Below are 27,872 nucleotides of genomic sequence, written 5' to 3' on the forward strand. Positions count from 1 at the left end.
ATTTTAATAGGAATTTATCATCAGTTAACCCCAGCTTACCTGAAATGGCTTTAGGAATGTTTCCTCCATTGCCAGTCTGCCATACTCAGTGAAAAGCTAGAAGGAAAATCACACATACATACAAAGACACATGCACAAAGAAAACTTCAGTATCTGCAAAGTTTTACTTTTTGGCTTTCTTCCATTCATATTTTTCCCCAAGCTTAAAATTACAATAATCTTTTTTAAAAATATATATTTTATTGATTTTTTTACAGAGAGGAAAGGAGAGGGATAGAGAGTTAGAAACACTGACTAGAGAGAAACATCAATCAGCTGCCTCCTGCACACCCCCAACTGGGGATGTGCCCGCAACCAAGGTACATGCCCTTGACCGGAATTGAACCTGGGACACTTCAGTCTGCAGGCCGACACTCTATCCACTGAGCCAAACTGGTTAGGGCTACAATAATCATTTTAAGGAACTAAGTATTAGAAAAAACAGTATAGTAATTAGATATTTTTAAAAATAAAGTTTCCATTTTAAAACTAACATCTTTTATATCTAGAACTAGAGGCCCAATGCACGAAATTCGTGCAAGAATAGGCCTTCCCTCCCCCGGCTGCTGGTACCAGTTTCCCTCTGGCACCCAGGACCTGGGCCTCCCTCGCAGACCGAGCTTCGTCTGGAAGGTCGTCTGGAAGGACGTCCAGTCTACTTAGCATATTACACTTTTATTATTATAGATATAGGACAGTTTTTTGTAGGGACAATGGGGAGAAATATGTTAAATGACCTTTCAAAATAGAACTTGCATAATTAGACCAGAGAGCAATAAATTATGTAATATATATATATGTATATATATATATATATATACATATATATATATTATACACATATATATACACATATATATGTGTGTATATATGTATAACATATATATATACACACATATGTGTGTGTGTGTGTGTGTGTGTGTGTGTGTGTGTGTGTGTGTGTTGCCTGAGGACACACAATGGCCTGGATTTTTACAAAGTCATATAGGTATTTGGCTTAAAAATCAAAACATCAAATAGACTGCTGTTAATATTTTTTATTGTGCCCAATTGAGAGGCACCATAGCAGTTTTTATGTTGTCAGAAATGGAAGGTTTTGGAGAACACGACCTAAGGGAGTGACTGTGATTGGGCCTCTGATGAGAGTTTTCCCATGTGTGCACAGGAAATGCCACTAAATACACAAGATTAACAAGCCACAGTGACTTTTCAGAGCTGGGGAAGAAAGCTGACACGGAGGATTACCATCCTTTCCTCCTCTTTGTGCGGGCTATGGGAATATAGAAAGCAAAGGGTAATTACTAGATATTTTTTTAGAGTGGTTAAATGAAAGTCTGGAATATCATATTTACAAGGCAACTAGCCCTAGCTGGTTTGGCTCAGTGGATAGACCGTCGGCCTGTGGACTGAAGAGTCCCTCCCGGGTTCAGTTCCAGTCAAAGGCACATGCCCAGGTTACAGGCTCGATCCCCAGTAGGGGGCGTGCAGGAGGCAGCCAATCAATAATTCTCTCTCATCGTTGATGTTTCTATCTCTCCCTAATTTGCCCTTCCTCTCTGAGATCAATAAAAATATATTTTAAAAAATAAAAGGCAGCTGGTCAGGGATTAAACACTCTCATTAGAATTATCTACTAGCATAAATTGAATACATAATCTTTTTTTGAGGAAGACTGAGATATTGTCACTTATAGGAAAATTTTTAAGTGATCTCAAAAAAGACAATTTACTCAATATAAAAATCCAAAATCAGTCCTTCTTTAAGAAATCCCTAAAACTCGTACTGAACAGTACATGCTTGAAGAATTTATTGTATTTATTACTGTATAAGAAATATATAACACAAATCAAATCAAATAAAAACACAAATTAAAATAAAAAAGAGAGCAACAACAAATTTAACACTTATTCAGCATATTGCCTATTTGTCATAAAGGTCAGTGAGATGTACAAGAAATATATTTGGGCCCTGGCTGGTGTGGCTCGGTTGGAATGTTGTCCCCTACACCAAATGGTGACAGGTTGGATCCCTGGTCAGGACACATGACCCAGGTTTCCATGCATGGGAGGCAATGGATCGATGTTTCTCTCATACATTGATGTTTCCTCTCTCTCTTTCTTTCTCTCCTTCCCTCCCTTCCTCTCTCTAAGATCAATAAAAAATAAAATAATAAATAATAAAAAAACTGATTTAAAAAGAATAAATATATTTGGGAGCGCCAAAACCGGTTTGGCTCAGTGGATAGAGCGTCGGCCTGTGGACTGAATGGTCCCGGGTTCGATTCCGGTCAAGGGCATGTACCTTGGTTGCGGGCACATCCCCAGTGGGAGGTGTGCAGGAGGCAGCTGATCGATGTTTCTCTCTCATCGATGTTTCTAGCTCTCTATCCCTCTCCCTTCCTCTCTGTAAAATATCAATAAAATATATTTAAAAATATATATATATATATATATATTTGGGAGTAATACTGGTTGTAAACTCGAATGATTTTTCTGACATTAAAGATTACCCTGCTTTATTTCCTTTGTTATCTGTTAAATTTGTAAATGGCTCTTATTGCAAAAATTAATTAATATACTGAAAGCAAGATTTTCTACAAAATATACAGAGGGCAACTATCAGAGAAACAATAGGCTTTCCTATGTAACCAAGATAACATGAATGGAAAGGGAGCAGAGTGTTACAGAGACGTGAAGTATCTTTAGGAATAGCTAATCTTTTACTTGAGATTTAAATGATGCTTGGAGAATAGAAGAGACACTAAGCCCAGTCAGATAACCATATTTTCACTCCCACTCTACCACTAATTAGCCACAAGAATTTAGGCAAGTCATTTATTTATTTCAGCCAAACTTTCCTCATGTATAAAATATGAAGTATAAATTAGGTGTCACTGAGGTCTCTTTCAGATCTAAAATAGAATTCTATGAGTTATCATCAGGTAAGCCCCTCATAGTTCTTAGGTATAAAGTGGTCCACAGGGGAAAAAATGGGCATAAAACTGAAATCACACTAGCAATTATTAAATCCTTGATCTTAAGACTTCTACTTCATATTTTGGGTCATTTTTAAAACCAAAGATAATTTTTTCATTCTATCTTGCCACATAGTTTCATATGCAGGTCAAAAGCAAGTAATTTTACAGAAACAAAGGAGTTTGGAAACTGAGTTAGACAGAATATAACCATACAAGGCTGGAACAAGAAACCTGGAACAAGGACAACCTCCATTTGGTTATGTTTCTAAATCCTCCTGAAGTTCCACTATGCATGCTTAAAAGATTACGAGATATTAAAAAAGATTATAAATATTGTTACCTGGAGGTGCTGAAGATCATCCTCCTGGACATTTTGGGATAAGTTATATACCTTGATTAAGAAATAAAGTTAAAACGAGGAAATAATTAGCATTATCCTCAGCACTACTTTGTCATTCTCTATTTTTCTAAATATCAGTTATCACAAATGTGAATTCTCTAACATACATTCTTATATAATGACTAGGGGCCTGTTGCATGATATTCGTGCAAGAATAGGCCCCTGGCTTCACTCCCAGCCGTCCGGGACCCAGCAAGTCCTCGCTCCCCACCCCAGCCGCCCAGGAGCTGTCAAGTCCCCACTCCCCCAGGAGCCGGCAAGTCCCCGCTCCTGGGCCGCCTGGAGCCGGCATGTCCCTGCTCCTACCAGGAGCCGGCAAGTCCCTGCTCCTGGGCCGCCTGAAGCTGGCATGTCCCCGCTCCTACCAGGAGCCAGCAAGTCCATGCTCCCCGGCCGCCCGGAGCCGGCAAGTCCTTGCTTCTGTCTGGAGCACCACTCCAGTAGCTCCTTCCGCCGCCCCACTTCCCTCATAGCAGGCTTCACACCGCTCTGCACCTTCATATGCAAATTAACCTCCATCTTTGTTGAATTAATTTGCATACTCACTCTGATTGGCTGTGGGTGTAGCAGAGTGATGGTTAATTTGCATGTTTCTCTTTTATTAGGTAAGATATTTATAAGACCATAATTGAGGAGTATAAGAAGCTTGAGAGACAATAAACAATGTACAATGATCATAAAATTGTTCCAGAAATGCAATAGCCACCTGTCTGGAGGCAGAATATTAAAAATACTTTTTGAACTCAACAACTAGCCAATAAAACACTCCTTCTTATAAATAACTAGAGGCCCGGTGCATTAAAATTCATGCACCTGAGGGGGAGGTCCCTCAGCCCGGCCTGTCCCCTCTCACAGTCTGGGGGCCCTCAGGGGAGGGAGTTGACCCGATGGAAGGTGACGCCCTCATCACACCTCTGCTGCTGCCACTGCCGGCAGCGCAAGCCTAGGTTACCTGAGCCTTGGGCGGCCCTGAGTGACTGGGCAGCCGCCATCCGAGGCTTGCCCACGCCTCGGGCCGGCCCTGGGCAGCTGGGCAGCTGCCATCGGCGACTTGCCTGCACCTTGAGCCAGCCCTGGGTGGCTAGGCAGCTGCCATCAGCGACTTGCCTGTGCCTCAGGTTGGCCCTGGGCAGCTGGGGAGCTGAGGGAACTGGGGGACTCCAGAGGCAGGTGTGCTGAGTGGCTGGACCCGCCGGGAGACGGGCTCGGCCGTACCGCAAGCCTGCTGCCCTGGCGGGACTGAGGGGACTGGGCACCACCATCTTGTGGCTATGGGCGCTGCCACCTTTGAGGGCATGGCAGTCAATTAGCATATTCCCTCCTTACTGGCCGTGGGCGCCGCCATCTTTGTGAGGGCGTGACAATCAATTAGCATATTCCCTCTTTATTAGCTAGGATGGTAATCTAAATCTGAATAACCCATAAAGTTTTCTTAAAAATTTATGTTGACTTCTTCACAACTGGTTATCTGAGTTATGTCTACAAAAAGTTTCATTACATGGAAGTTAGGTTCTGAATATTATGTCCACACCCATAAACATATGAATTATTACTTCATGAACAGATCACTGTATCAAAGTGACATTTTTGAGGGGAATAAATATCAGTAACGTCAAAGGAAACTTAAGGATGTGTATATCTTTATGTATTGTTACAGATAATACATTTTTAAATAGATCATTACTCAGATAGTAATAAATAGTCATTACTAAAAGGACTTACATTTTCAGTGAAAATATTGAATGTCTTCAGGTAAAATATACATAGTGAATAATAAATATTACAAAGGCAAAGTCAATCTGGTTTTAATTGGCTTGAGTAAATGGGTTATACTGTCAATTATGAAGAAATTAGGTAAGTCGGTGTTTTAAAGGGTTACTCATTTAAGAAGTATAATTTTAAAAGGTAGTCAACTATAAATTATAATCATGGCTTTTTATCTTAAAGTCCTTTATAAAAATAATTTCAGTCTTCCTTCTATTAACCCTCTCACAGTTGTCCTACCCATACACCATGCCTTTATTGCCAGTTCACTAGCTCCATTTTCTCTACTTGCTTATAATTTTAGCCTTCCCTTACTCATCCTAACCATTTTGTCTTCCCTAACTTTTAAAACTATCTTACCTTTTTTTAAAAACTGTCTGTTTCTTGTCTACTATTGCTTTTTGCTCTTTACAGTAAATAGAACATAATTTTAATTTGGCTTAAAATTTTTTATGCTATGTGTTCTATTACTATAGTAAAATTCTCCAAATAATTTAGGACAACTTATAAAGCCTACAATAACCTCACAGACAATACTTTAAGAAAAGGCAGAGAAAGAAAAAAGATAAAAATTTTTACAAGAAGACAGTTACTTTCCTAAATGTATAGTAATATGTTTTAAAAAGCAATGAACACATATACATGTTTTTTACATTTAGAAATGTTTCTACTAGCTATGTAAAATAAAATTTTGCATTTGTAAATCTCATTTCAATTAATATAACATAACTAGGTGATCCCAATGTAACTGCATACATTATAAGATTTAATACTATTGAGCTTATTACATGCTTTAAACAGAAAAAATTATCAATCTACACTAATAAAAGAGAAAGATGCAAATTGACGCACCGCCCCAGCCACTTGGGGCCTCTGGGCAGCGTGGGAAGGTGGAAAGGTGGCTCCCAGCTGGAGCGAAGGCGGTGCTGGCAGCCGAGGGAAGGAAAGCCCATTCTTGCACGACTCTTCGTGCATCAGGCCTCTAGTAAGATAATACAATCTTTTCTGACTAAAGTAGGCAATTTAAAAACTTATCAGAAATTAGATGACAATAATAAAAACAATTCTACTGTTACAGAAATAATTAGAACCGGTAGGCTAATTAAGCCAAATAATATACATGATTTATCATCTGTTGCTTGTCTCACTAGCGCACATATGTAGAAATACATATATTCATAATTTTTAGTGAAAGAAACATCCATAAATATGGATTTATTTTATTCCATACCTGTATAGAGCTGATCATTGTGCTAAGGGCAAATACTGTGGCAGAATCTCTCAAAGTTGACTGACTATCAAAGGTTCCCTGAGTATCCATCAATAGCACTGCAACCTATAGGCAAGTATAGAACATTATTGACATTTTATAGAACATGTAGAGTTTTAGGGTTAACACAAAGTTAACATCATGAGAACTAAAATAAGTCATTAATAATGAATATTTTTACTGTGTCATGAATGCCACAGAAAATAAAAATATAATTAGTTGCTGAATACTGTAATGATTAACTTTCACTGGTAATCTACCATAACAGAAACATCATTGAAACAAAGTTTAGATGTTAACTGATCTGCTGTTCCATTGTTTCTGCAATTTTGCTTACCCTGACTCCTAGAAAGGAAAATAGGAAATATGCAATAGATTGCTACCAACTTCCCTTTTAAATATCATGTCAAATGGCCAAAAATTAGTTTTCAAAATAGAGCTTTTGAGGATCCTGAAAACTGATAACTGTTGCAAGTGAGAAATCTATTTTCTTTAAGAAGTTCACGTCATACCTTTTTACCATCAGGTTTATTGATAAGGAAGACTTCACTCCATATCTGGATTCCTGTAGTCTCTCGTTCAGACCCACCTCTCCATGAAAAACCAGTCAATGGTTCATTGTAATCTCCAACCCAATCAACTGATTCCTATAAAATTAAGAAAGTCTCTGATACAGAACTAGATATGTAGTATAGTATAGTATAGTACAGTATAGTATAGTATAGTATTTTCTACTCATCCATTAAGATTTGTATTCTCTTTCTAACTCTAGCCAAAAGGAAACAACATATGCACATCTACTGTACTGACACAGTTACTTTACTAATTAATCCAAAAATTAATTACAGAGGAAGCAATCATCTGCCACATGTTATGCTAGGTCCTGGGAATACAAAGATATTCCAGACCAATGGAACCTTATAACTTAACAGGGGATAGACATGCTAACTAACTAATATAATATTATATATGCCTGTTAAAATGGGAGTATATATTAGGCATAAATGGAAACATAAGAAAAGAAATAATTAACTCTTGGTTATGTAAGACTTCAAAGGAGAGGTGATGTTTGAGCTAAACACTGAAGGATGTTTAGGGATTTTCCAGGTGAGCAAACTTGGGGAGGGCATTCCAGAAACAAAGAAACAAAGAAATAAAGATATGAGAGAATATAGTATATCAGGATATATACAGTAACATACACAAATGCTTTGGTATTGGGGGAGGAGGAAATAAATAATAGCAGGAGGAAAGGTATCTAGTAGTAGCTGCAGAAAGACAAAAACAAAACAAATCTGAGCTTTAATCTGAGAAAATGCTATTTAACACAAGCAACATGACAAGTGCTATTGAGAATTTCATTCAAATGTTTAACAGTTAACATTATGAATATGTATAAACTGTATAATCCCAAAGAATGTAAAGTATACTAATTTTGTTCACTCAATTTTCCCACCTGTGTTATAGCACACTAATGTTGGTATGATATAAATAGAGAATAAGTTTTTCTTCCTTTCAAAGCCTGAGATTTTAGCAGTTTTGTTCTTGATTTGTTTGAACTGACACTAGACATAAGATGTTAATGTTACAAAATTGTTCAAAAATAACCCAACTAGAAAAGATCAATCCAAAATGGATAATTATGGTATAAATACATAGAACCAAGTTTCTTGGTTAGTATGTCTATTCTGCCTCAAAATCCATATTTGCATCAGAATTGCTATGGATAAAAGGTAGAAAAAATACTGGTATGCTCTCCACACCCAACCCTCTGTTCCCTAGCTCCAATCTCTTATTTATCCCTCTGCTTTTTATTTATCCTAGGTCCCTTAAAGTCTCATTTCTGTGACATGCTGCTGATGCAAATGTTATGATACTGTTGCCTCTGGGGGTGGGGTAAGAAAGGAGTGGGGAAAGATCAGAGAGAACTTTCTGGGGTAAAGGCGAGATATACTTGATAGAATTTGGGGCTATAGAAGTATATGCATTTTCAAAAAATAAGCAAATGTACTCAAGATTTGTGCATGTAACTATGTAAATTTTATAACAAGAGAAAAAAATAAACACTAAAATATATAATAATGATGTATATTGAGAAAATTTATGGGGAATTATACTGACATCAGCAATTTACTTAGACGAATCAGTAAAATAAGATGAAGTGATGGATGGAAAGAATAGTTAGAGACATATGGGATAATGCAAGAATATTAATGTTAATGGTAGAATTTCATTAGTGGATACCCAGGTATTCACTGTAAAATTCTTTTAACTTTGGTACATGCTTGAAAATTGTCATAATAAATGTTGGGGGGAAATGATTACAATAAAATGTTATGACAAAAGTTATTTGACATTTTAAACCCTAGAACATGTAAAGTTTATAATCGTATTACTATGTGGTGTCTATTTTTAAGCGTAAAAAATAAGATATGTTCTAAGGGTAATGTAGCTAGGTGGCTTCAGGCAAAAGTGGCCTGTGTAGTTTGGTGCCCAAAGCACCAAAGTTGGAATGATTACAGCATAGCATTTTTAAACTAGTGCATATTTAGGATACATAATAATAGAAATAGAAATAATGGACACTACTAAATAAAAGCACAAAGTGACAGCACAGAAACAGAAAACTTAAAAAAACAAACTCTTATATACCTGGCTGTACATGTATCTCAACATGAAATCCATTAGGAATGATTTTCCTTTTCTAAATGCTCCAGCCACGGATACAGCAACAACCTCCTTGTCTCTGACAGCCTCTGAGAGAAGGATTCGATTTAGTGCAGTTTCATCTAACTCAAAAGAATGGTGGTCTTTGACAACAAGGACTTGGACTGGCCCTGCCTTTTTCACTGGTTCCTCCTCTTCTGAGCTCCATTCATTTGTCTTTTCTGAAAACCCACCTGTTGAATATAATAGCAATGTAGTCAGGTAATCATCTCAAAATACCAAGCAAGTATATGTACCTCTCAACTCTCAAACATCTGAAACAGGAACACAGTCGAATTAGAAATACTCCTTTTAAATGACATGTTAATGTCATTCACATCATATCTCAGAAACATTTACATCTGGTCTTTCTGATTATGTGACCAAATAAAACAATTTTAGTTTCAAAACAGTTCTACATCAGTGCAGAGATCTCTGATTGCAGAGTGAGAAAATCAAAACAAAGGAGTCTACTTTTAGGAAAGAGGAATAAAATAACTTTAGTAGATATTTTCTTCATCTCCTAGGAATAAGTTTAGTTATTCAGATGGAAGAGCCTTGCAAATTTTTTTAGAGTTCCACATACATAGGAGGAAATACATAAAAGGACTCATAATCACATATTCTTGAAACTGGAATAAATCTCTAATGCAACTAGTTCAGCTCCCTCCAATGTATGCATCCCATCTATAAAATCCTAGACTCTTAATTGTCTAAAGTTATACCTCATAGCAATGGAAATGACAGAGAATTGAATTGGGTAGGGCCAGATTACAGAAGACCTTCCATGGCAAAGAGGTCTGGAAATAATTCAATAAAAAATAAGAAACTTTTGAAAGTTACTTTATGTGAAAATCTTACAAAAAATGATATGAACCTAGGAAATTACTAAATCTCTCAGTTTCTTCATCTGTAAAATGGAAACGACTCATAGTACCTATTTAATAGGGTTGTTGTAAAGACTGAGGGAGTTACTGAGTTACTATATGTAAAGTGCTGAGAACAGTGCTGTCACATAGCAAGCTTATAAAGGTTGATAGCTCATTAGCTATCATCATCATCATCACCACCACTACTACCTTAGGACTACTGGCTGATTTAAGTATTCCTGGAAGAAGTTCTGCATACTTTCTATAAATTCATGTGTGTGTGTATATGTCTGTATGCACTTTCATGTTTTCTGAGTTTTCTATTAAATTATCAGAAATGCTATTTTTGAGGTCAACTTTTAGAATTCATCCTTAATATACAAGAATTTTGGAACCCTGGGCCTTGGCATTTGTGGTAAATTACAAAACAACCTCAGTGTGTCAAGTGACACATTCTTATATCCACTGCCTTTGTGACTTTATAATATCTTCCTGCTTTGACTCAGGGGTCAGCCACATGATTTCCTGTAGCAGGCATGTCTCTACCATGCACCATGAGAATATTTCTAGACTAGTCTGATTGTTGCAGGATGAGAATCACTTGGAACAGGAGCAAACTGTCCAGTCCCAGCCACACCCTGCAGCAAGCTAACCCTCAGTGATGTGAGGTAGCAAGCCAACATCAACAGAATTGCCTAACACACATTTCAACATGTGATCAAGAAATACTGTTCTATGCCTCTGAGGTTTTGTGATTGTTTACCATGCAGCATAACAGGCAATAAACAACTAATACAGCCTATAACTCCTTCCTTTAGAAAGGCAGTACAGTGTGGTGGTTAAAAACACAGGCTCTGGTTAAAAACACAGTCTGGTTAAAAACTGGACTGCTGAAATTCAAATCAAGGCCTTCCCACTTTTTAGCTGAGTAACCAGGCAAGTTGTTTAACTTCTCTGTGTCTACCTCATAAGGTTGTTGTAAATTAATATATGCATATAACACACTGAGGACAGTGGCTGGTACATAGTAAATGCTATTAGTATTATTGTAGACTTAGGAAAGTTAAAGCCAAAGACGTAACTGACCTTGGCCAAGAAAAGGAAATAGAATTTCTGTATCAGGCAATCTACCATGGATGCCTTCTTGTGTTGTTTATTCCTTTAAACAATTTATCAAGGTATTTATTATTATCTGTATTTTTGACACATGAGAAAATTAAGAATTGGATAAATAATTTTCCCAAGATCAGACCCACTAACAAGTGATATATCCAAGTTCACATAGTTAATAGCTGTCAATTTACGACTAGATCCCAGGTTTAAAAACACACACATTTAAACACATAAGACAGTAGTGCAAGAAATGAGGGACAAAATAGCTATAAGACATAAAGAAAACAAACAGTAAATGGCAGAAGTAAATCCCTCCTTATCAGTAATTACATTAAATGTAAATGGATTACACTCTAATCAAAAGACGGAGAATGGCAGAATGGATAAAACAACAACAACAACAAAAACAAGATCCTGCCGAAACCAGTTTGGCTCAGTGGATAGAGGGTCGGCCTGTGGACTGAAGGGTCCCAGGTTCGATTCCGGTCAAGGGCATGTACCTTGGTTGCGGGCACATCCCCAGTGGGAGGTGTGCAGGAGGCAGCTGATCGATGTTTCTCTCTCATCGATATTTCTAGCTCTCTATCCCTCTCCCTTCCTCTCTGTAAAATATCAATAAAATATATTTAAAAAAAAAAAAAAAAACATGATCCTGTCTACAAGAGATTCACTTTAGATCCAAAACACAAACAGGTTGAAAGTGAAAGAATGGAAAAATATATTCAATGCAAATGGTAACCAAAAGGAAATAGGAGTGGCTATACTTATATCAAACAAAATAGACTTTAAGTAAAAAAAGGTTACAAGAAACAAAGAAGGACATTGTATATTAAAAGCTTCAACACAGCAAGAAGATATCCTATCTAATAAAAGAGAAACATGCAAATTGACCACACCTCTGCTATGCCCACAAGCCACGCCCACCAGCCAATCAGGAGCAAGCATGCAAATTAACCAACCAAGATGACGGTTATTTTGCATATCCAAGCGAAGACTGAAGACAGTGTAGAAGGAAGCCAAGCACTGCAGAAGGGAGCGAAGCTGCAGAGAAGGGCGGGAAGCAGGTGGGGCAGGGGAGAAGGGAGGGAAGCAGTAGGGTGGGGAGAAGGGAGGGAAACAGACCACCGCAGGAAGCCCTATTGCAGGAATCTTCCTGCAATGGGCCTCTGGTAACAGTTATAAACATTTATGCTGCCAAGAGCAGGCCATCAAAATATGTGAAGCAGAGTCCGAGTGGAGCGAGCGAGCTGACTGGTTGTGTAGTTGCATCTCGGAGACTGGTAGTGCTTGCAGCATGAATTCAAAGAATCTTTTTCACTGTTTGACAAGGATGGTGATGGAACTATAACAAAGGAATTGGGGACTGTAATGAGGTCTCTTGGGCAAAATCCCACAGAAGCAGAGTTACAGGACATGATAAATGAAGTGGATGCTGATGGTAATGGCACAATCGACTTCCCAGAATTTCTGACAATGATGGCAAGAAAAATGAAAGACACAGACAGTGAAGAAGAAATTCCAGAAGTATTCCGTGTGTTTGATAAGGATGGCAATGGCTATATTAGTGCAGCAGAGCTTTGCCATGTGATGACAAACCTTGGAGAGAAGTTAACAGATGAAGAGGTTGATGAAATGATCAGGGAAGCAGATATTGATGGTGATGGTCAAGTAAACTATGAAGAGTTTGTACAAATGATGACAGCAAAGTGAAGATATTGTACAGAATGTGTTAAATTTCTTGTACAAAATCATTTATTTGTCTTTTCTTTGTTTGTAACTTATCTGTAAAAGGTTCCTCCTACTGTCAAAAAAATATGCATGTATAATAATTAGGACTTCATTCCTCCATGTTTTCTTCCTTTATCTTACTGTTACTGTCCTGAAACCTTATTTTAAAAAATTGGTCAAGTAACATGTTGCATGTGGCTTACTCTGGATATATCTAAGCCCTTCTGCACATCTAAACTTAGATGGAGTTGGTCAAATGAGGGAACATCTGGTTATGCCTTTTTTTAAGTAGTTTTCTTTAGGAACTGACAGCATGTTGTTGTTGAAGTGTGGAGTTGTAACTCTGCGTGGACTATGGACAGTCAACAATATGTACTTAAAAGTTGCACTATTGCAAAACGGGTGTATTATCCAGGTACTCGTACACTATTTTTTTGTACTGCTGATCCTGTACCAGAAACATTTTCTTTTATTGTTACTTGCTTTTTAAACTTTGTTTAGCCACTTAAAGAAAATCTGCTTATGGCACAATTTGCCTCAAATCCATTCCAAGTTGTATATTTGTTTTCCAATAAAAAAAAAAAAATTTACCCCCCCAAAAAATATGTGAAGCAAAAATTGGAGACTTCAATACCCCATGCTCAATAATGGATAGAAGGACCAGATAGGCAACAACCAATAAAATAGAATCAACTATATAATAATCAACTAGATCTAATAGACATATACAGAACAACAATGGAGCACAAATTCTCCTCAATTGCAAATTGAGCATTCTCCAGGATAGAATCTATGTTAGGTTCAAAATTAAGTTTCAATAGGTTTTTAAAAGATAGATATAAAACAACATATCTTCTCTAACTGCAAAAAGGTAGAAGTCAGTGATAGAAGTAAAACTGGAGGATTCACAAAATGTGGAAATAATGCAACAGACTCATAAACAACAAATGGATCAAAAGAGAAATCAGGATATGAAATGCAAATCAAGACCACAATCAGATACCATTTCACACTCCTTAGGATGGCTACTATAAAAATAAAACAAAATCAGAAAATAAGACGTGTTGGCAATAACTTAGAAAAATTTCACTGTTAGTGGGAATGGAAAATGGGGCAATCACAATGGAATACAGTATGGTGGTTCCTCAAAAAATTAAAAATAGAATTGCCATGTGATTCAGCAATTCTACTTCTAGGCATATACTCAAAGAATTTAAAGCAGGTTCTTAAAGAGATATTTGTACACCTATGTTTATAACAGCATTATTCACAATTGCTAAAACATGGAAGCAACCCAAGCATTTATCAACAGATAAATTGATAAGCAAAGTGGTGTGTGTGTGTGTGTGTGTATGTGTGTGTGTGTGTAATGGAATGTTATTCAGCCTTAAAAAGGAAGAAAATTCTGACATATGCTACAACATGGATGAACTTTGAGGGCATTATGTTAAGTGAATTAACCCCGTCATAAAAAGACAAATACACTACTATATCATTCTACTTATATAAGATTCTTAGAGCAGTCAACATCATGGGGAGAGAAAATACAATGGAGGCTGCCAAAGTCTGGGAGAAGAAGGGAATGGGGACTAAGTGTTCCAAGACATAGACGTTTTGTAAGATGAAAAGAGTTCTGGAGATGGGTGCTGGTAGATGTCTGTACAACAATATAAATGTGGTTAATATCACTCAACTTTACACTTAAAAATGCTTAAGATGGTAAATGTTATGTTATGTGTATTCTACCACAATAAAAAATGAATATATATATATATATATATATATATATATACACACAACTTTAAAACCAAATATTATAGAATATTTTATAACTTTGAGGTAGGGGGAAGATTTGTTAAATTATAAAGAGTAGAAGCCATAAAGGAAAATATTAAGTGGAGTACTTTTAAATATAAAATTTCTGTTTCTTAAAATATACCATTAAGAGAGCAAAGTCAGCCCTAGCTGGTTTGGCTCAGTGGATAGAGCACTGGCCTACAGACTGAAGGGTCCCGGGTTTGATTCCAGTCAAGGGCACATGCCCGGGTTGCAGGCTCCTCCTTGGCCCAGGCCCTGGTCAGGGCTTGGGCAGGAGGCAACCAATCCATGTGTTTCTCTCACATTGATATTTCTCTGTCTTTCCCTCTCTCTTCCACTCTCTCTTAAAAATCAATGGAAATATCCTCAGGTGAGGATTAAAAAAAATTAAAAAGAGGGGCACATAGTTATGTCAAAATATTGATAAAGTATATTTCTTCAGCCAGGGAAGGAGGATACAGGTGCTCACTATTATTCTTTTTAAAACTCAGCATCTATGTTTTATTTGTTCTTTTGTAAATATATATTTTTCATAAGAATTTGTATGTAAAAGAGGAAGAGTTTCTAAATTTAAAAATATCCCAACTTTTTAGTGACTAAAAGTAACTGTGGATCATTTCCCCGAGGCTTACTTTCCTGATAATTACAGGTTCTATTTACAGTCTAGTCCAGCCGTGGGCAAACTACGGCCCGCGGGCCGGATCCGGCTGTTCTATCCGGTTCTCTTGCTCTCCCTTCCGCTCCTTTACTTTGAATTTATATTAGTTCACACAAACACTCCATCCATGCTTTTGTTCCGGCCCTCCGGTCCAGTTTAAGAACCCATTGTGGCCCTCGAGTCAAAAAGTTTGCCCACCCCTGGTCTAGTCACTGGTTCTAAAGATAATAAATACTACAGGATTTGAAATAAAGCAAAGAAATAAGCCAGGAGACATCAAGACAAGGTGTAAGCAAAAGCAAGAAAAAAAGAAAGAAAGAGAGAGGGGCAGGTGGAGAAAAAGGAAGGAAGGAAGGAAGGAAGGAAGGAAGGAAGGAAGGAAGGAAGGAAGGAAAGAGAGAGAGAAAGAGAAGGAGAAAGGAAAGGACAAGGTGTAAGCAGATACAAAGTATAATCTATACTAGTATATATAAAAGCCTAATATGCAAATTGTCCCCTCAGAAGTTTGACCGAGAGACTGGGATCACTCGCTATGACATGCGCTGACTACCAGGGGGAGGCGCCGAAAAAGGAAGGCCTGGCTGGCAGCCAGCAGCTGGGGAAGGGAGGCCCCGGCCAGCAGCCTATACTATACTCAAGATTATATTTATACTTTTCCCAAGGAAGATAACAGGTACATGAAAGATGGTGCTCAACATCACTAGTCATTAAGGAAATGAAAATTAAAATGACAAAGATACCACCTCATGCCTATTAAAACAGCCATCATCAAAAAGATGAGAGATAACATGTGCTGGTGAGGAGATGGAGAAAAGGGAACCATGTGCACTGTAAGTAGAATTATACATTGGTATAGACACTATGGAAAACTGTATGGAGATTCCTCAAAAAAAACTGAAAATAGAACTAGTTAAAAATATGATCCAGAAATTTTATTCTAGGACTATATCCTAAGGAAATGAAAACACTAACTCAAAGAGATATCTGATCTCCCATGTTCATAGCACCATTATTTACAACAGTCAAGACATGGAAATAATCTTCTAAGTATCCATTGATGGATAAATGGATAAAAATGTTGCCATATACATGTGAGTATTATTTAGTCATAGAAAACAAGGTTGGATCTTGAAGGCATTATGCTAGGTGAAATGAGTCAGACAAAGATAAATACTGTATCATCTCGCTTATATGTGGAATCTAACCAATAAAACCACCAAATTCATAGAAATAGAGATCAGATTTATAATTACCAGAGGTGAGGGGTTTTGGGAGGGAGTTTGGAGGAAGTCAGTCAAAAGGTAAAAACTTCCATCTACAAGATAAATAAGTACTAGGGACATAATGTATAACATGGTAACTATATTTAACACTGTTGTATGATATATGTATAACAAAGAGAGTAGATACTAAGAGTTCTCATCACAAGGAGACATTTTTTTCCTTTCTTGTTATTGTATCTATATGAGATGATGGATATGGTAATCATTTCATGATATATGTAAATAAAACCACCATACTGCACACCTTAAAGCTATATAGTGATGTCAATTATTTCTCAATAAAACTGGAAAAATGTTTTTAACTTTTCCTCAAAAAACAGAAACCTAAAAATTAATTTTAACAGACATTTGCTACACATACTGTGCAGCTAAGATAATTTTTTTTTCTTTTTGGGCCAGGAAAAGCTGACATTTTAGTGCAAATATTATTTTTCTAAAGCAATATTGCAGAGACAGTTTATGTTATGTTGTGGAAAACTCAAATTCCTATGTGGTATCCCAAGTTTTTAACCAACTGTAATTACAAAAGCAAATAAGCAAAAAAGGGTGCACTTCTGTTTTGTTTCTGGTAGTACTTAAGCTCTAAGCCCAACACTGAAAGACTGCTTTCTGGGCTACTGCCTCCTGATATTCATCTGTTCCCTTTACTTTTCACACTAGCACATTCTTTGCCTTCTTTTCTAGTCCAAGGTGATCAAATTTATAGAGCCTTGAGTTCTTATACCAGCTTAAACCTGGATAGGCTTATTGTGGCCCCTTTTGGCATACTATTTTAGTTCCTTGTCCCCATCACATGGGTTGGAGAAACAATCAACTCTCAATTTCTATCTTAGGTCTATAACTTATAAATTATGGAACCTCTGGCAAGTAACTCATGATGAGTCTCAGATTCCATATACTATCTAATAAAAGAGAAATATGCATATTGACTGTACCTCTGCTACACCCACAAGCCACGCTCACCAGCCAATCAGGAACAAGTATGCAAATTAAACCAACAAATATGGTGGTGGCCACAGAGCTGGAGCAAGCAGAAGGCTTGGGTTGCTCCTGGCGAAGGAGGAAGACAAGCTTCCCACCTGCGCTGGCTGGCCCTGGCCTCCGCTCAAGGCTACAAAGTTTCAATTATAGAAGATAAATAAATCCTAACTAAATGGCGGCAGCCACAGAGCTGGAGAGAGCAGGAGGCTTGGGTTGCCCCTGGCGATGGAGGAAGCCAAGCTTCTCGACTGCCCTAGCCTGCCCTGGCCTCTGCTCAAGGCTACAAAGTTTCAATTATAAAAGATAAATAAATCCCAGATACTAGGGCCTCCACTTGGGTCGCCAGGGGGTGTGGCCAGCCTGCAAACCACCACAGGCCCCTCGCCCAGACCGCCCCACACCCCAAGGGAACCCCCACCCAGATCTGGGACACCCTTCAGGGCAAACCAGCCGGCCCCCACCCATGCACCAGGCCTCTATCCTATCTAATAAAAGAATAATATGCAAATTGACCATCACTCCAACACACAAGATGGCTGCCCCTATGTGGTCAAAGATGGTTGCCCCCATATGGACACAAGATGGCCGCCACAAGATGGCCAGCAGGGGAGGGCAGTTGGGAGGGACCAGGCCTGCAAGGGAGGGCAGTTGTGGGCAATCAGGCCAGCAGGGGAGGGCAGTTGGGAGGGACCAGGCCTGCAGGGGAGGGCAGTTGGGGGCAATCAAGCCTGTAGGGGAGGGCAGTTAGGAGTGACCAGGCCGGCAGAGGAGGGAAGTTGGGGCAACCAGGCCTGCAGGGAAGGACAGTTGTGGGGGACCAGGCCTACAGGGGAGGGCAGTTGGGGGGAACCAGGCCTGCAGGGGAGGGCAGTTGGGGAGGACCATGCCTGCAGGGGAGGAGACTTAAGGGCAATCAGGCTGGCAGGGGAGCAGTTAGGCATCAATCAGGCTGGCAGGGGAGTGTTAGGGGGTGATCAGGCTGGCAGGCAGAAGCAGTTGGGGGCAATCAGGAAGGCAGGCAGGCGAGTAGTTGGGAGCCAGCAATCCTGGATTGTAAGAGGGATGTCCGACTGCCTGTTTAGGCCCGATCCTACCTGGATCGGGCCTAAACGGGCAGTCGGACATCCCTTGAGGGGTCCCAGATTGGAGAGGGTGCAGGCTGGGCTGAGGGACACACAATTCCCCCCCACCCCCATGAACGAATTTCGTGCACCAGGCTCTAGTACATTAAAAAAAAAGGATAATCCCTAACTTTGAAGAGTTAATTTTTAAAAGTGTAAATTTATTCAAATTTTAGTTCAGTGTATATTTAGGTACAGGTGGTGGGATTCTCAGTCCTACTCACAAACCAGCTTCCCAGTTGTACCTGTGGGTATGATCCTCAAATATCACCCCCAATTCTGGATGTCAGCAGAGATGCTTTTCATTTGCAAAACAGGGAACATGTCCTGCAAACTTAAGAGACTAAAGATCAAACAGATATGACTAATACTTTGCCAAAAACCTATACCTCCTACTCCATATGTTACACTTTCTAAGTCATTTATGTCATATATACTTTACTGCAAAGAAAAATCTGAGCAGTAAAGCATTTCTATGGAGTGTTAAGGTAAGACTCCACAACTCTACTATTTCTTTTATGTGAACATTTCCAATGAACATACAGTGACTCTAGTATTCTTTTCCTAATTCATCACTTGAGTTGAAACTCTCTTGGTGTCTTCTGGGTGAACTGTTTGGGATATGTTTCTATCAAATATAAATAATCAATTATAGTGTTACTGAACGTAATATCCAAAGACCACCTACTTCTCAATCACCTAAGTTGCTAATTAAAAGGCAGATCCTTGGACCCCATTTCAAAAGCTTTGGCTGGAAGATATGGGAATCTGCATGTCTAAATAAGTTCCCAGTGTGATTTTTATAAAAATCCCATTTGAGAAACACATTCCCAAGAGAGGAAAAAAACCTCCACTAAACAAGAAATCTGTAACCAAAGGAAATACTGAAGAATAATGGTCCAAAGCTTCATGAAAGAGAAAAATTTTAATCCTCACCATAAACTTTCACATGCCTGTCTCCAAACAGGGTGGAATCAACAATGCATGAAGATCCAGACCAAAACTGACTTGAACATACACACCTTAACTGTGAGTGTTTAAGCAAATCTTATTCTAGAAGCCAAGGGGAGGGAGGGTGGAAAGGGGACACTGAAAAAGCTTACCCGTATATCAGAAGCAAAGAAAACAGTGTTATTGCAATAGTCACACCTACTAAACTAGGGTTTGGTGATCTCAGCAAAATGGAACCACTTTCTTTTAAACTCAGACAACTAAAGATAGACCTCCCTGCTACCAACTCCCTATATCTACCACAATCCTTGAATAATCTCTCATATGTAAACCTACTGGGATTTAAGCCGGTCCTGTGACCAATCTGAGCAGGGAGAAATATGGCTTTTTTATAAAAGTACTCTGAAATAACCAATTAAAATTTAGACCTCTTGGTCTGATTGACAGTTATAGATCTCATTGAGATAATCAAGAAGCTCTGAATATCTAGTGGGCATAAAGTTTCCAAATAATAATTCAAAACTCATGAACAAAATATGTCTCTGCCCACCAAGCCACAGTAGCCTAAGATCTGCTCTGGTTCATATAATAAAATGCCCTATAAGGCTTTAGTTCTAATGTGGTAGCGTGTTTAGTACCGAGACTGGAAGAAATCGGATGCCCAAGGCGGAAAAAGATGCCCAACCTGCCCACACTAAGCATCCTAAATCAATTTATACCTCTTGGTCTGAGCAGCAGCGCAGGCGGGCGGGGCCGAGATTTCTCCTGCATCACTGCGCTTGCTCTTCTCCGCTTGCGTGAGCACCGCCCACCCACCCAGCGTGAACCCACTCGGCCTAGCCTCTCCTTCCCCCTCCCCTCGGCCTGGTGCTGAATCATGAGCCCAATCATGAGCCCAATATCTCCGAACGGTAAAATCAAAGAACAATGCCACCCTGAATGGGGTACCAGGTTGGGGTGGGGCAGAAGGCTGGAAACCACAACTTTGCTTTCCTCTCCCCAATTTCCCCCACCCAACCCCCAAATTAAAAATGAGTACTGCGGCGCTGGGGCACTCCAAGCGGACGTCCCTTCTCTGTTGCTCAGGTCTGCAATGCTTTCCTGGGCCCGGCAAGCTCCCCGCTTCATTGTTCTAGCCCCGCAGCCCGCTGGGAGCCCGCGCCCAGGAGCTCTCGCAGCTCCCTGGAAGTGGGGGGTTGAGGATCCCCTATCCCTTACTCCTCTCCACGGAGTAACACAGGCCCCTTCCCACCCTCATCTCCTTCCTGCCAACCTATCGCTAAAGCGGAACCAGGCAGTCTCAGGGAGGCGAGGGGTGGGTGCTGTCCAAATGCTGGGAAGAGGTAGACTACGGAGACATGGGAGAAACGTGAGGCTGCGGCTGCACTAAACCGCAGCCCTCACCTACAGCATGCAGTTACCTGGGCACCGCTCTGCCATGGATCCTCTGCCCCGACAGGGAGCAGCTCGGCCGGCTGTGACCCGTCTCCCAGCCCTGGATGCTGGTGCCGCGTAGTCCTTGGCCCTCCTCCTTCCCAGAAGAGGGCCAGTCCTGTGCAGGCAGCAGAAGTCACCACATTCTACTCACCCCAACTATTTCTGTCCTTTTGGTTCTTGGCCATGGTGGTCCAGGGACTGGTGGCAGGGAGGCGCTGTCACCGCACTCGCTCTTCTCCTGGGCCCCAGGTTGCTGGCAGTGGGAGGCTCTGTGCCCGCGCTGGGCGCAGTACGCTCAGACTCTTGATGTTGCTGTGGCGCTGGTGGGAAGGAGTAGGGAGGAGAAAACGGATGAACCAAGCTCAGCATCACAAGCCCGAATTCACACAAATATCAGCGTCACACCCTCCCTACCTCTGCCCACCCCCAGAGCGTGAAGAGAGTGACGGAAGATGTGCTGTAACGTTTTTGATGTAGAACACACATAAACAAACAGCACCCCCTCAGACTCACTCACAAAGAATTTAACAGCATTATCTAGTCACAGAAATACACAAACCAATATACTGTATTATGCTGTATGTTCAAATACCTGTTTTCTAGAACAGTTACACATTTGTACAAACATGGTGGCAACATTTATGTAGCTAAAAAAGTTAAAATAATCTGCATTTATCTACCAGGCACCATTTCCCCCCACTTTAAAAGCAAGGTCATGTTAGTAAAGAGGGTATTGTGCATTTTGTACCTGTCTACTGAACAGGCCTGTCTTTTAAAATTAGGATAGCAAAATTAGATCAAGAAGATCAAGATAAATGAAAGCTGAAAATTCATTATAATCTGTAACTACATCTCTAGCAGGCAAAACTTCCCACTAGATTCGTAGAGATAAAGTCTGGATTTATATTGGCAAATATTTGAAGTAAAGTCACACTACAGAGTCTGGGTGAGCCTTGGCAGCCACAAAGGTTGCAAACAATTTTAAAGGGAAAGAAAAAGGCAACAAATAAAAATATACTTTCAATCTCTTTTTCCTGTCTTCCTTTCCTCTCTGCCTACAAATTTAGTTTTCAGTATCCTAGACACACTGTACCTTCATGCTACTTGACGCTTGAGATACCATCATCCCATTCCTACCTCTTCACAGTTTTCTCCTGCATTTGGTTGTTGGCCACACGTTACATGTCAGTTTTGACTAGGAGATTGCTGCTAGCCTCTTAATTACCAGGTCCTTAGTTTCTGCTTATTCCTCATCAGCAACTCCTCACTCTATGTTCTCTCAACATAATTTACTATGGTATCTTCAGACAGGACCTCCCTGCTGATGATTCCCAAATTTATACTTCTAGTCTTAAACTCTTTTGAGAGAGGATCATCACAACAGAGCTAAATTTATAACTGCCTGAGGTCATCTTCACTTTTTTTACTGACACTTCAAAATCAACTTGTCAAAAAACATTTTTACCTACTACTGCCAAATTTTATGCATTCCATATTTCAGTTAATGGTTCTAGTGACCTCAGAACTGTGAACACTAGAAAAAAAGTTTATATTATAGTTTTAAAGGGAACTGTGTTCATTGGAATTGCATTCCCTGAACACTAATAAAACAACATAGGAAGACAGAAATTATCTCATTGCTGAACCTACAAACCAAATTCACAGTACAAAAAGAAGTGTTCTGTACTTCTTTTTTTAATTATTATTATTATTATTATTATTATTATTATTATTATTATTTTGCTATAATTCCCAGCTCACATTCTAGTCTGATCATCCCTTTCAGGTGAACTCTATTAAAAAAAGAGTACAGCCCTGGCTGGCATTGGTCAGTGGTTAGAGCGTCAGCCCAAGAACCCAAAGGTGGCAGGTTTGAATCCAGTCAAGGGCATGTATTAGGGTTGTAGGTTCCCTGCCCCAATTGGGGCACATGCGGGAGGCAACCAATTGATGTATCTCTATCATATTGATGTTTCTCTCTCTGTCTCTCCTCTATCCCCCTAACCCCTTCCTTCCACTCTCTCTAAAATCAGTGGGGGAAAATTATCCTCCAGTGAGGATTAACCAAAACAAAGAGTACAGTAGATTCTACAAAAATGATTGTTCTATAATATCTATTCCTAATTGAAAAATAAATTTATTTTTTTAAAAAACCCTTTTCCCATTGTAATTAATAAGTAATCTGTGGGATGTACTTGGTGACTGTGTGAATATCTTGGCCAAGAATTTTCATTCCATGGTTGTTAGTATTTATTAATTACCCTTACCTAGATCAATTTTACATTAGTAATTTTAAAATGGTGTTTTTAAAATAATTACATCATTTATTTTACATTTTATATTTAGCAGCTGGTATTCTCCCTCCCATTTTTGTTTCTTACATAATGTTATAGATTTGTGAAATCTATAACAAAGAAGTTTTTGGATTCTGTTATGTATCATCATCATTATTCTGATATTCAAATTGTCCTAAAATTGGCCAATGGGAGCCTCAAGTCAACCTTGTATCCTTTATTATGTTCTATTTGTCTTTGATCACTATTTTGTTTTCTGCCACAAGAAAATGTTTCAAGTTTCCCTGCCTCAGAACTAGAATTAGCTCTGCCTCCCTTTTCCCCATTTCTTTTTAAAAATTGTTGACACCACTACAGATGTCCTCATTTTCCCCTTCTCTGCTCATCTCCACCCAGCCCCACCCCACCTTCTTTCCTCTGGCAGTGACCACACCGTTGTCTGTGTCTATGGGTTATGCTTATATGTTCTTTGGCTAATCCCTTCACCTTCTTTCTTCTAGTCCAGCCGTGGGCAAACTACGGCCCGCGGGCCGGATCTGGCTGTTCTATCCGGTTCTCTTGCTCTCCCCTCCGCTCCTTTACTTTGAATTTATATTAGTTCACACAAACACTCCATCCATGCTTTTGTTCCGGCCCTCCGGTCCAGTTTAAGAACCCATTGTGGCACTCGAGTCAAAAAGTTTGCCCACCCCTGATCCCCATCCCCTCTGAAAGCTGTCAATCTGTTCCATGTATCCTTGCCTCTGTTTTTATTTTGTTCATTGGTTTATTTTGTCCATTAGATTCCACATATAAGTGAGATCATATATTATGCTGTCCCAAAATAACACTGTAAATAACGCTGCTATGAACACACGGGTGCACATATTATTTCAAATTAGTATTTTGTAATTCTTAGGATACAGTCCCAGAAGTAGGATTGCTAAGTCAAAAGGCAATTCCATTTTTAATTTTTTGAGAAAACTCCATACTGTTTTCCACAGTGACTGCCCCAGGGGACCCACCACTAGGGTCCCCTTTACTCCACATCCTCTCTAGCACTTGTTGTTTGTTGACTTATTGATGGTAGCTATTCTGGCAGGTGTGATATGGTATTACATTGTGGTTTTACTTTGCATCTCTCTGATGATTAGTGATGTTGAGCATTTTTTTATACATCTATTGGCCATCTAAATGTCCTCTTTGGAGAAGTGTCCATTCTGGTCCTTTGCCTATTTTTTAATTGAATTGTTTGTCTTCCTGGTGTTGGGTTGTATAAGTTCTTTATATACTTTGGAGATTAACCGCTTACCCAATATATCATTGGAAAACATGTTCTCGCATACAGTGAGTTTTCTTTTCATTTTGTTGATGATTTCTTTTGCTGTGTTCATAGCAGCACAATTAACAATAGCTAAGATTTGGAAACAGCCTAAGTGTCCATCAGCAGATGATGGATTAAAAAACTGAGGTACAGGAGAAACCAAGATGGCGGCATAGGTAAGCACCTAAACTGCTACCTCGCACAACAATTTCAAAAGTACAACTAAAAGACAGAACGGACACCATCCAGAACCACAGGAAAGCTGGCTGAGTGAAAATTCTACAACTAGGAGGAAAGAGAAAAGCTCATAGAGAATTGGAGGTACGGCAAAGGGTCTTTGTGCGCACAGAGAGGAAGGGTGGCTGAGAGCCTGGCTGACTTTCTCTGGCGGAAGGGGGAAGGAAGCCCCTGACCACACTGAACCTCAGTTCTAACTGCACTGAACCCCAGTTCCGGGCGAGCCTCTGGGGACCCACACTCTTACAGGGGGAGTCTGGACTCTCAGGCGGAGACTTGGGAGCCGGGGAAGGCAGAGGTCTGAAGGAGCACGCGTGCCAGTGCACACAAAGGCTGCGGAGGTTGCCACAGGCTTTCCCTAGTGGAAGGGAGTCGGAGGCTCCTGACTGCACTGGGCCCCAGTTCTGACTGCACTGAACCCCGGTTCCAGGCAAGCCCCTGGGGACCCACGCTCTTGTGGGGGGAGTCTGGACTCTCAGGCGGAGACTTGGGAGCCGGGGAAGGCAGAGGTCTGAAGGCGCGCACGTGCCAGTGCGCACAAAGGCAGCGGAGGTTGCCACAGGCTTTCCCTAGTGGAAGGGAGTCAGAGGCTCTTGACTGCACTGAGCCCCAGTTCTGACTGCACTGAACCCCAGTTCCAGGCAAGCCCCTGGGGACCCACGCTCTTGTGGGGGGAGTCTGGACTCTCGGGCAGAGACTCGGGAGCTGGGGAAGGCAGAGGTCTACCAGTGCATGCAAGGGCAAGGCTGACGGGAAGCCAAGACTGTCTGCTCCGCCCTGAGACTCCACCCCATCCAAGCTGAGCACAGAGGCTATTGCAATTTGGCAAGTCTAATCCTATAAGGCTGTCTCCAGCACCGAACTTCTCCCAGCATAGACACAGCTGATCCTTACAGCCAACTGGCCTGGAGGTCAATTCCTCCCAGTGATACCAACAACAATCAAGACTTAACTACAACAAGGCTGTACACACAGTCCACAAGGGGGTGCACCAAGAGTGTCCACCTCAGGTTAACTGGGGAGGCAGACCCACTGGGCCATATAGGAAACCTAGCACACAAATTTACCCTACCAACTCAGGGAAGCAGTGAAAATGCGGCGTCAAAGAAACAGCTCACAAACGAAAGAAATGGAGGAAAACAAATGACTGGATATAGAATTCAAAACCACGGTTATAAGGCTTTTCAAGAATATCCTAGAAAAAGCCGATAAATATAACGAGACCCTCGAAGATATGAAAAAGGACCAACTAGAAATTAAACATACACTGACTGAAATAAAAAATATACAGAGACCCAAAAACAGACTAGAGAACACAAGAATCAAGTCAAAGATTTGAAATACAAAGAAGCAAAAAACACTCAACTGAAAAAGCAAAAAGAAAAAAAAAATCCAAAAAGTTGAAGATAGTGTAAGAAGCCCCTGGGACAACTTCAAGCGTACCAACATCAGAATTATGGGGGTGCCAGAAGAAGAGAGAGAGCAAGATACTGAAAACCTATTTGAAGAAATAATGACCGAAAACTTCCCCCACCTGGTGAAAGAAATAGACTTACAAGTCCAGGAAGCGCACAGAACCCCAAACAAAAGGAATCCAAAGAGGACCACACCAAGACACATCATAATTAAAATGCCAAGAGCAAAAGACAAAGAGAGAATATTAAAAGCAGCAAGAGAAAAACAGTTAGTTACCTACAAGGGAGCACCCATACGACTGTCAGCTGATTTCTCAACAGAAACTATGCAGGCCAGACGGGAGTGGCAAGAAATTTTCAATGTGATGAATAGCAAGAACCTACAACCAAGATTACTCTACCCAGCAAAGCTATCATTCAGAATTGAAGGGTAGATAAAGAGCTTCACAGATAAGAAAAAGCTAATGGAGATCATCACCACCAAACCAGTATTATATGAAATGCTGAAAGGTATTCTTAAAGAAGAGGAAGAAGAAAAAAGTAAAGAGAAAAATTATGAACAACAAATACATATCTATCAACAAGTGAACCTAAAAATCAAGTGAATTAAAAACCTGAGGAACAGAATAATCTGGTGAATATAATAGAATCAGGGGCATAGAAAGGGAGTGGACTGATAATTCTCAGGGGGAAAGGGGTATGGTGGGTTCAGGAAGAGACTGGACAAAAATCATACACCTATGGATGAGGACAGTGCTGGGGGGAGGTAAGGGCAGAAGGTGGGGTGGGAACCGGGTGGAGGGGAGCTATGGGGGGGAAAAGGAGAAACAATTGTAATAATCTGAATAAAGATTTATTTTAAAAAAAATAAAAAATAAAAAACCGCGGTACATCTATACAATGGAATACTACACTGCTGTAAAAAAGAAGGAACTCTTATCATTCGCAACAGCATGGATGGACCTGGAGAGCATTATGCTAAATGAAGTAAGTCAGTCAGAGAAAGATAAATATCACATGATGTCACTCATTTGTGGAATATAATGAACAACATAAATTAATGAACCAAAATAGAGCCAGAAGGAAAAAGTATTTTAGAATATAATAGAAGTAATCCTGTTATTTGCAGATTTTTAATATTTCCTACAACTTTTGTGATATTATACTATGTTAGTATAGTCTTGGTAATATTATTATATTAAAAAAAATTTTTCTTGAAATGTTTATTACATGTAACTTTATTGTATTTAAAATAATTTTTCTTGAAATATTGTTTATTGCATGTAAATAATAAAAATACTTTAAAAAATATATTGCTGCAATATATCTGATATTTTACTGCCTATGTTTTCTTCTTGGATTTTTATGGTTTCCGAGCTTATATGTAAGTCTTTTATCCATTTTTTTATTCTTGTGTATGGTATAAGTTGGTGGTCTAATTTCATTTTTTTTTTTGCATGTCCAATTTTCCCAACACCATTTATTAAAGAGAATGTCTTTAACACACT

General features: G+C 39.6%; 2 protein-coding genes across 4 annotated transcripts in view; one reads left to right on the forward strand and one right to left on the reverse strand.

Annotated features, from left to right (window-relative positions):
• The window catches only part of ATL1 (atlastin GTPase 1), a 64,016-nt gene that overhangs the window by 26,479 nt on the left and 9,665 nt on the right, over positions 1-27,872 (reverse strand). The window contains exons 2-7 of one of the 3 annotated variants that reach the window (XM_080677374.1): positions 21,267-21,435; positions 9,103-9,350; positions 6,963-7,097; positions 6,412-6,516; positions 3,357-3,407; positions 40-96 (exon numbers count right to left, since the gene is read on the reverse strand). In XM_080677374.1, the coding sequence (XP_080533500.1) occupies positions 40-96; positions 3,357-3,407; positions 6,412-6,516; positions 6,963-7,097; positions 9,103-9,350; positions 21,267-21,300 (630 nt within the window). In that variant the 5' untranslated portion in view covers positions 21,301-21,435. Of the gene's footprint in view, positions 1-39; positions 97-3,356; positions 3,408-6,411; positions 6,517-6,962; positions 7,098-9,102; positions 9,351-21,099; positions 21,496-27,872 lie in introns of those variants that run through there. The other 2 variants (XM_080677373.1, XM_080677375.1) reach the window with 2 other exon arrangements.
• On the forward strand, positions 12,477-13,426 carry LOC308253229 (calmodulin-1-like). The gene has a single exon (XM_080678529.1). The coding sequence runs from the start codon at positions 12,507-12,509 to the stop codon at positions 12,846-12,848; it is 342 nt and encodes a 113-aa protein (XP_080534655.1). The 5' UTR covers positions 12,477-12,506; the 3' UTR covers positions 12,849-13,426.

Source organism: Plecotus auritus (assembly GCF_963455305.1).
Source record: "Plecotus auritus genome assembly, chromosome: 1".
Classification (NCBI taxonomy): Eukaryota; Metazoa; Chordata; class Mammalia; order Chiroptera; family Vespertilionidae; genus Plecotus; species Plecotus auritus.

Coding starts and splice junctions, on each gene's coding strand:
- LOC308253229 (XM_080678529.1), top strand. CDS start 12,507: ATGAGGTCTCTTGGGCAAAATCCCACAGAAGCAGAGTTACAGGACATG.